Source organism: Struthio camelus, chromosome 3, assembly GCF_040807025.1.
Source record: "Struthio camelus isolate bStrCam1 chromosome 3, bStrCam1.hap1, whole genome shotgun sequence".
Lineage (NCBI taxonomy): Eukaryota > Metazoa > Chordata > Aves > Struthioniformes > Struthionidae > Struthio > Struthio camelus.
Window position 1 is genome coordinate 79,698,682 of NC_090944.1, and position 10,506 is coordinate 79,709,187.

Sequence of the window (10,506 nt, forward strand, 5' to 3'; positions counted from 1 at the left end):
AAAGGACTCGTTAGCACCCTGAAAACACCAATAATTTTAAGATTTTCCTTTAGTAAATACTGAAATAGAAAAGCTTTCAGTGTGGGTTGAGGGATAAGAGTATCTGGTCCTATCATCACAATGGGTTGCACAGTCTATTGCTGAAAATGACCTTCTGTTCACATGTGCCCGTCTATGCCTCGAACTTCTTTAGCTATTCATTTTTAAGCTGGTTTTTTTTTTTCAAAAAAAATGACTTTGCTTCAACTTTTATCTTATTTTATCCTACTTATTTCTCAGCTGCTTGCTAGCTTTTTCCCTCATGTTCTTTCTGTCATGTAAGATGATGGTACAGTTTAGGAGCCGTCAGATTGAAAGGAATAATGAAAATGAAGATAATGAAGGGTTCATTGTGAGGGACCACACAGAAATTCTGTTGCAATCTGCAAAACTCAGGAGTTAGTTATCAATAGGTAACTATTTTCTAGGAAACTTTTCTTGGGGGTCTCTGAAGTGTCTCAGTGCCTCATTTCCTTGCCCAATTTTTTAAATTCTATTTTTAATAATTACCAAAACCTCATGATGAGTGGGTACACCGAATAGAATTGATTTGTAAATTGCCAGATCGAAATGTGTTCAGGGTAACCAACGGTGTGCAGAGTGAAGGGAAAAGGTAAATAGGTGTAGATGCTCTCAAAGTTGTTTTCATCAGATGTAGCACTATTGACAATTGTTCAAAGCCTATGATAGATTCAGAGCATTAAAGCGGCACTTGGACAGCAGAAGTTTATGCTTGTATCTGTTTGGATGGTAATCTGATTCTTACAGTTATTTGAGTTTGGTAATATATTTTTCTTATATGCATTACGACCCTAAAAATTTCACGAAAAGGTGCCCTTGTTTTTGACTCTAACACTGTTACTTTTTAACTTGGCTAAGGTCCGTTTTGGTGGCTGAACTTAATGATTATGCTGTATGCTACCGTATTCACATTCTCATGCTAAATTTATTCTTTTCTTTGCAGATCAGGGAAAATGCCCCGATGATGAGATGGAGCGACTTTATAAGTCGTTAGAACAAGCAAGCTTGTCTCCCATTGGTGATCGTCGGCCTTCAACCAAGAAGGAGCTTAGGAAGTCATTTATCAAACGTAGCAAAAATCCTTCCATTAATGAGAAACTCCACAAAATTCGAATGCTGAATAGCACATTAAAGGTGAGGTCACAGAGTGGGGCCAAGGTTCCTTTCCTGAGAAGAAGAAACACTTTGGCCGAAAGGAGAAGCAAGCCTAGACTTCAGCAAATCTCTAATTACATATTTGTTTAAAGCTCCAGAGAATTTGATCTAGTTTTTGAAATTGTTTTCTACTTTATTCTGAACACCAAACTGTATTTTGCTGTTAAATTTGAACTGAAAGCAGAGGCAGTAGTTCAGAAGGACTCTTTTTGCAGAAGTTGCAGCCCATTTGGAAAATTTAATAAAGAAAGCTCCTTTTATTTAGCTGGAAAATTTGCAAGCTCAGCTGAATGCACTAAATAGGAGAGCCTTAAAAAAGGAAGAACAGAAAAAGTATGTTAATAATAAAGGACAACAAAATGACCCTGAGCCAAAAAAGTTTTCCTTATGTGACTATTGGAGAATGCACAGGATGTACCAAAGCTATTGTAAAGATCTCCTGTAACTAAAACACTTTTAATAACAAAAGCATCCTGCTTTTATGTGGGAAATGTATCATGAACTGGAGGGAGAAGGGAGGGGTTCATGGAACGTTTCAAGGAAGGGCCAATAAATCTATCCGCAACATGGGGTTTAATGAGGCTGTTTACTTGCCAGCATCATGTTGGCTGTCATGGAATTTCAAATCCTGCTTCAGAGTAGTATTAAGGGAAACAGAAAAGTTAACCATAGCATTTAAATTGTAAATAGAAGAAAGAATAAAGGCAAAGTTGGGGCTTCACTTATTTCTTTTTTTGTTCACTAGAAGCAGGAACTGAGTAACTTATTTCAAAAGAGTGCATTTGGCTTCACGCGTTCTACTCTGGAGAAATACATGTAAAAACTTTTCCTATCAGCACAATCATTGATTTGATTATTAGTTGCAATGGAAGGCTTGGCTTTGGCATTCAGGCCTATGTTAAACTTCCTGAAGATACACCTGAAAAAACAAGTTGGACCATAAGAATTCTACCTATTGTAGGGCTTCCAGGCTCAGTATGAGAACTGGGTGAAATCTCTCCACGAATTTCCTCAGTGTTGATGAGTCCGAAGTGAAACATTGCTGAATGCTTATGTAGAAGAGTAATACTACAATAAAGTAAGCCCATCATATAGCAGAAAGTTAGTTAAGTAGTATCCCTATTTTATGGAATAGGAAACTAAATGTAGAAGCATACTGCAAGGTTTCCCCCAGTGGGAGCCTCCGTAATAAATCTAAGAACTAGTTAGTACAAAATGGGGTAGGATCTTGTGGGATAATCAGTTTCATCAGTATAGCACTGAACGGAAGCCTAAAAGCCTTTCTGTGGACATGAGCAAAAAGGAAAACTTTGCATTGATTTAACACAGGAATATTGTATGACTTGTGATTAGCAGTGTTTATAAGCTTAGGCTTGTCTAATGCTTGTATTAAATATGGAAAAATAATTTTGGAGTGTTCATAATACTGAGAATGTGTTTTTTTTTTTTTTTTACTTTCTTCAAACTAAAAATTGGAGTATTGACAAGACAAATATAGCACAGACGTTTTCTCACAGACACAAACAGAATTCTATGAACAGCAGTGTTTAGTTAGCCTGTCTGAAAGGCAAATGCTTGGAGTAGGGAAACTGCGTATTCTTTGCATCAGTGGGATTATATGCTTTTAAAATGTAACAAGAGACTGGAGATAACTGAAAATCATCTTCTGGAAATTTTGAAATCAGAAATTTTTCACTTAGTCCATATTTACTTTGCTTTGATTAAAACTCTCTTAGTCTAAGAAAGATGATTTATTCAAGACTCAGTGCAATCCTTATTTTAGACTTTTGACTCCACATGTTTAATAACAGATTAATGTTGCTGCCACAATATATCAATAGCAAAACATACTTTGGATGGTTTGGAAGAGCAGGAGGCTGTGCTCAAATGCAACACAGGTTTAGTGAACATGGGAAATGGGTTTAGTGCTAGAGAAAAATTCACAGCCTGACTTTACCACCATGTTTACCCATTTCAAATACTCTTCCCTCTCATCTTGTCCTCACCTCTTAAACTAACTGCATATATCTCTGCACCTATGCCAGAAGACTTCTTACCAAGGCTGGCACTGAGTCTTGGGGTAGGGTCTATGTAAACCAACAGTTTTATAAGATTTCCTGTTTCAGAAGTGGCTCAGGCATCATGGGGATTAGATTAGTTGAAATAATGGTTGAAGGGAACAGCTGACTTTGCAAATTCTACTGCCTACTAATCTTTATTTACTACTTCTCACTTCCTCACTCCCTTTTCTTAAATTTCCCTAATGTGGGTTGGGATATGGATGTGAGAGCAGCCTGTTGCTACTATCAGGAAGTGTCTTGAATTTGTGGGAGCGTTTTCAAGGCAGCTAATGGCGTAGAGCGTCCTTGGGCTGCGAGAAACTGGTGTCCTTAGGAGAAGATGGCAAGAACTATTCTGTTGCTTTCCTGCAGAGAGTGGGAGGATGGAGCCAGGCAAAATCAGTAGAGATTTATTAGTGCAGTTAACAAATTGTATCATCTAAGTGGGGCTTCTCTGTCCTGTGATCTACTGCCTGACAGATAATAATGCCTGGAAAAGCAAAAAGTTGCGTTGTGACAGAAAATGTGAAGACATCAAAGTTCTCAGTCTCCATCAGTGACTGTCCATGATCTGAGCTGCTGAGACTCTCTGATAGCTGAGACTAGATTTCTTAATAGAAGCTGGTGGTAGATTTATTAACATCCATATAAGCTCTAACGACCAGCGAGCTACACTGCCACGGCATGGATTATGTTCACAATTATTTTCTGTCCAACTCCTGGAGAAGAGACATTTATAATATAACCAGGGAACAGGTATTTTTTGAGAAAGTCAGGAGCGGGCTGAATTACAATAATAGATGGTTTTATGTCCATTTTCATATGAGTGCTAACTTTTTGTGAGATGGTATAACAACGTCCAATTTTCACATGACTTTTCTTTCACAAAGTTTTGCAAAGAATCTTTAAAAAAAGTCTGTGTGAAATCATAATCTTGCCTTCAGTTGGGAGAAATTTCTACTATGGACTTAATTTTGATAATGCCTATTATAAAAATGAGAACAAGTTACCAGCATGGATAACTGCTCATCTCCATGTGGCATGGTTCTGTAACGTTCCCAAGGTGTTTTCATTATGAACAATGAGCCTGGCAGATTTCTGTGAGAAGTAACCTCTTCTTCTCTTCCTAGTGTAAAGAACATGACCTGGCCACAATTAACCAGTTGCTAGAGGACCCAAAGTTGACGGCAATGAAGTATAGAGAGTGGAAGAACACAAACATCATGCTGGTTCAAGATATCTATCACCAGCAGGATGCCCAGGATGTATCCACAGAGAACAGCGAGGAGCAAGAGATGACTCCACCATCTATTGCTGAAAGTGCTATCTGAGCCTGTGGATCTGTGGCGCACAGCAAGATTTCCGCCCCCGGTCTTCACGTACACGCACTTTAAACTGCTGTGTTCTGAGGTTTGTTTTTTCCAAGTGTTCTTCATACGGAGAAGAACCCCTTCTCCAAAGCTTTAATTCCTCTTAACAACAACTTACTTCATATCGAAAGAGTGAATTCCCCAATTTAAAAAAAGCACGTCTGTATCTGAAACGTGTATCTAAGAAGAATATTATCTGAAGCGGGGAAGAAATGTTCTTCCATCTTGGGAGAAGTAAATTGAATATATGCGGCTCCTGGAATTCACAGAGGCTTCTATGAACTGCATAGATGTCAGATGCTTGAGGTCATTTTAACCACGTAACTTACTGATAGAGGAAGCTACAATAATGCCAATAGGATACAATCTACTCTGTACTTTTTGACCCTGCCTGCAAGGTAACCCGAAATAAGTGTTTTAATCTCTACATTCCTTCACTTTGACTGATTTACCAGTTTAAACTGAGACAAGTAGAACAGTCATTATGCATGAGTCTATACTACAGACAATTGTCAGGCACCCGGTCTGTGCCCTGCCTGACGTCTTAAGAGTTTCACATTTATTTATGGACCAGACCAAAGTACTGTCTTTCTACATCAAGAGGAGAATGTCCCTGAGTATGTCTGGAGACACACAAATTACTCTTTAATGTGGCAAATGATGTTTTAACAAGTTTCAACTTTTCTTATGGACATGGCAGAACTTCCCTGAGGACTATTTGCTTCTTACATATTTTTGACAGTACTGAATATATAAGGTACAAGTTCATCCCAAATTCCTAATTAGCAAAGTGATAAAGTCCCCTAAGCAGAAGCTAAATCCTTGAACTCCTGCTGCAGAACTGAAGTGTAAAATATAACTGCAAATATTTTTGTACATACATGTTATTTTATGGCTTATATGAGTGTGACCATGTACTGTATATATGTTCTATTTATATATTTATATATGCTGAATTTGCTAATGTAGATAGGAACATATGGACCACAGCCACCCAGATGAGAGTGCTTACATGTTGACTTGAACTGAAATGCCTCCTTGTTCTTTGTACTATTATTCATTTAAGTATGAATCACAGTAATGGCTCTATAACTGAGACTGTACTGGGACTTTTACTGTAACTTTTCCTTGTTTCTTTCAATCTAACTTTGAAATTTGAAGAATATCTGTATAATTTCAGGTAGGAAAATATATTTTCCAGAAAATGTCATAATCCCACACTGGACAAAAAAAAAAATGAGTACGTTAAGAAATTTTGCTACAGGCTTATAATTTTTTGGCCTCGCTGTCCTCAACACAAGGTTTGTTTTTCCCTTCCCATCTTAAGCGTGTGTTCAAGTATGAGAAACTTTGCGGAGTGCTGAATTTTGAAAAATAAGAATTAGCCCACCATTCTCAAATTAATTAGTTCACCAGAACTGTGAGAATTTGCAGTTCTGTTGGCTATTTTGTAAAGATACTCTTTGTCATTAGTTTTTAATACATCTTACCTTTTAAAGCAAAATACACAATACACACATAAAAACATATTCCCTTGCATGGTGTATTTATTATAGTTTTGATTAAGAAAGCAAATGTTAATAGTCTTTTTAGGAACAGATGATTTTTTTTTCCTCCTGCTTCGCAATAAGTCTGATTTGGATGTTGCATTTTTAACACTCAGCAACTAGCCCTTACAAATAGAGACATAGAATTATGTTCCGATGCGTCCAAAAATGCCAATTAGGGCTGAGCTGAGTGTAGGGACTGGAATGTGGGTGGTAAGCTATAAGGAAGGGGAAATAGAAAGAAGAACATAGGCTTCTTTGATACGGGCTTTAATGGGGAAGGGGGAATGGACACAGAAGATGGGGGCCGGTTGAATGCAGAAGCACGGCTGCGCTAGGTTTATCATCACTGCTTCTGGTGTGAAAGGGTTTAGGAGTGTCAGGGTTAGGACTAATACTGGGTTATGGCTAGTCTGCTGGCGTGGAACAAAAGCTGAGTGAGACTTGAAAGCGGGTGATAGTGACTAAATAGAAAAGCAGACAAAAAGCCAAGTTGGTTAAAAAGCTAATGTTTCCAGGAAATCATCATGTGTTTGGTGAATTCATAATTTCAGCAATTCAAACTAGAAGTTGATGGAAATTAAGAAAGCTCAAGAGCTGGTGGAATTTGGTTTTCAGTAATGCCTTGTTAAAAAATTGAACCCGTTTGAAGGTCTTTTATCTTCCACCATTCCCAGAGGCCCCTCTGGACAGCGGGTGTCTGCGAGCATTCAGCTCCCACATCGAATTCTTGAAAGCAGCTGCGCAGATGGAGAGGGATGGCCTGTGAATTTGGCATGTTGATTAACTGTTTAGCACACATTAAAAGATACGAGTGTAGGGATGAATCTGCTTTGTCCATCTCAATTTTACGTAGATGGTGCTAAATAACTGATAAATAATGGAGGTCCAATTATATGCACACTTTGCTTTTTCCCTTGCAAGTGCAGATCATTCTGTTTCTCATGAAACAAAGCAAGTAAACACAATTCTTTTGAAAAAGCATCTTCTCTGCTTAGACCTTAAAACAAGCACTTGCTTAAGTGCTCTGTTGAATAAGGCCGGACTAGTCAGTGCCTTGCAGTTCTGAGCAAGTCCTCATTGACTTCCTTTGTTGAAGTAAATGTGCGTTATACACGGGAACACAGTGTGGCCTGTATGTACTGTCTAGACTCTTGTACACGCCGTGCTTACGTTAGCATATAGAACTGTGAGAGCAGTTTTGCCAAATACAGAGTTGGGTTATCCAAACTCTGCTATTGATTTTGTCGACATCACGTAGCCTAGAATAGTTTTTGAATTGTTCCCTTTCAGCTGGTCAGTACGTTATCACTGTTGAACTACTGACTCTTGGTAAACCTGCTGAGGATGAGTCATATCACCCATCTCAGGAAAGAACAGAGAATTCTTTAATTGGATTCCTTGAAGTCAGTTATCGCAGCGAATTCATGCGTGTGTGAGAAAACAAATGTATGCTTTTTCTGTGAGTGCATCCTGGCAGTCGATCTCCTTTTCCTTCAGCTACTTTTTAGACTCAGAACAAATGGAAAGCCTGGGTAATGTGAACCAAAAATGACATTAAAATCAGATTTTTTTTCCCAACATTCTTAATTAATATGACAGTTTTCACCTGATGCTGGATTCACCACAAGGGGCTACACAGTAATGAAAGCAACTGAAGACACAATCAGAGAATGAATCTTGTGTAAGCAGACAGCTACAACTAGTGGATGCACTGGTGAACCAAATCAGCTGGAGAAACTTTGACAACTGTGTGCTTTACTTAAAGATACTTAGGGTAAACGATATTTGGGTATAGATTTGATTGCTGTGAATTTAGAAGGCCAGCGTTAGTGAAATAAGGAATAGGAAAGTTGTGCGCCCCTAATGAATATCCAAAAATATTTAACCATCTGTTAAATCCGTCAACAATAATGAGACTTGTTTCATGCATTTTTCAGGAGAAAGTGTGTATGCGCATGCCCATGCATACACACACAATTATTCCTTTCTCTGTAAAGCCTATTTGCATTAGTGCAGTAAGTCCAGCTATGCAGATTTTGGAGTAACTAATTACAATATCTAATTTCAGCTGGTTTTGCAGCCTGTCTCTGGCGGCTTTTCTGGAAATCAAATCTCTCTCTATTTTGATGGTGCAGATCTCATGAGCTACCAAAATTACATGGGATCACATTTCCTTTCCTAAGATGGGAAAGTTTTCAGGCTGGGTTAGTGTAGTGTTTCTTCATCTAACTCTAATGATTTACTCAATACTAGATTTCATTTGAAATGGGAATAAATGATGTGCTACAACCCTTTTTTTGCAGATGATTTTTTTTGGAGGAAAATTTTATCTGTTTTGAGGTAGTGAGTGAGGAAGGGGGAGAAAAGAAGTGGTATTGATTTAAAAATATGTAGAATTTTGAAATTTAGAATGATTTCTAACTAGAAAAGATTATGGGCATACTGAGTCTATTGTGTAAGTGCATGAGCTTACATGTCTGTAATAGATTTAATATAAAAACTTATTTTTTTAATCTCTTAAGATAGTAAGGAAATGACTTCTTTGTGAGGAATGTGAGGAACCCTGTAGTGTAGTGGGAATTTGTTTTTGTTTTTGTTTTTGCTTGTTTGGTGGAACAGGACCAACCAATTGCAATGAGAGTCCGAGTTTACTTCATTTAGGTGAGAGATGTCATTCTGTTAACAGGAAGCCCAAGTGGTTTTCTTGTACGAGTAGAGCAAAAGTGGTATTTCCTGTTTTGTGTGGAGCATTTAGAACAGCAGACATTTTAAGATGTACATCACAGGATCCCTGAGTGCTTAAAAACCTATCCCAATTTGGTCTCCTCCAAGCTGCCACATGTAGAATTGTTTCATTTTTAAGAACTAGCTTTTCTATTAACAAAAGCAAAAAAAAAAAAAAAAGTAGGGGGAGGGGAACTTTGTGAAGAAAAGCAGAATAGAAAACGTGTGATTAGGTTGGAATTCTTGTCTCCCTGCATATGGGTAGTGGGAGCCAAGCTTGCAAAAGTGAGGCATTTCCACACTCTGAAAAAGACGGTAATTTAGGTTTGGGGAGAGTACTAAATTTCTTGTAATTTGCCATGGGAGAAGAAGTTCGAAAACCTGTCTGCTCTGGGAAAATGAAAATGTTCCTGTTTGATTTCCTCACGGTAAAAATCCAAAGAGAGTGGCTTGTGAGTTGGCAGAAAGTTAAAAATGAAACACGCATGTAAGTCTTTGATAGTTCATCAGTCTCAATGCATTACTGTGAAATGATTGGCTTTGGATGACTCAGCCTTTAACACTGAAAATCCATTTCTTTGGGAAGCCATTCCAGCTAGCACAATGTCTGAGGCTTCTGCATACCCTCTGGCCCATACAAGGTCCTTTTTGAGGATGCAGCTTGGTGTATTGCCTCCGCTTTTATAGGGCAAATAGCATACATCATTAGACAGTAGTTTAGGACGCCATTCAATCCTAATCTTTCCTATGTCTTAGATGTCTTTGAACCCACACAAATTATTCTGACTCTTGAACTTATGACTGCCTTACCTTTTCCCACCTAAAGATAAAGAGGATATGAAAACATGTGTCTCCTACATTGATGTGATGATAAATTAGCACTGATCTTGCAAAGACTCAGGTAAATCACTTTGTTCATGAACATTCAGCAGAATAACTCATATGATGAAATGTCATATGTGCATAATAATCACACAGTGATCTTGTGCAAAACTTTCAAAGGCGAAGACTGGGCAGAAAAGAGAAACAGGGTGTCTATACCATTATCGTCCGTGTAGACAGGGAAAGCCATGCACGGAGGAGCACTTGCAAGGATATCAATCAGGAGCTGCAAGCAGGATACAGGTATCTGGAGTCTTCGTTTGATATTCTAGCTGCTAAGTCTATTTTATTCACTGCTTTCAAACTCACAGCACAATATTTGCACTCAGCTCTGCCTTTTTGCATCGTTACCCACATGACTCTTGATTTTAGTGGAATGATATACCTGTCTTGGCGAATGAGAGCCTTATGTTTGCACTTGTCAGTTAAACACTGAAATGAGAGAATATTTTGATTAGCCTTTCTATTTTTATTTTTGACTGCAGATTTTTCAATTTGTTGCTATATAATAAAATAATGAGAAGCTGGTTCTTAGGAGCAAGCAGGTTTGTTTTGGGCCTATTATAACTATTAAGAGTAATCTGGAATGAGGAGAAGTCAATGAACTGTTTGACAGAGGAATGTCTTCCACAAGCTGGCCATGTAATTTTGGAAACTCTGCAGCTGAATTAGCTAATTCTCTTTAATAGTTTATAGTTTCTTTAG

General features: G+C 38.0%; 1 protein-coding gene across 13 annotated transcripts in view; it reads left to right on the forward strand.

Moving 5' to 3' along the window:
* Nucleotides 1-6,174, forward strand: part of IPCEF1 (interaction protein for cytohesin exchange factors 1) — a 66,936-nt gene extending 60,762 nt beyond the window's left edge. For all 13 annotated transcript variants that reach the window (XM_009676997.2, XM_009676996.2, XM_068938665.1 and 10 more), the window contains 2 exons: nucleotides 1,004-1,194; nucleotides 4,406-6,174. In XM_009676997.2, the coding sequence (XP_009675292.2) occupies nucleotides 1,004-1,194; nucleotides 4,406-4,606 (392 nt within the window). In that variant the 3' untranslated portion in view covers nucleotides 4,607-6,174. The remainder of the gene's footprint in view (nucleotides 1-1,003; nucleotides 1,195-4,405) is intronic.
* The last annotated feature ends 4,332 nt before the right edge of the window (nucleotides 6,175-10,506 follow it).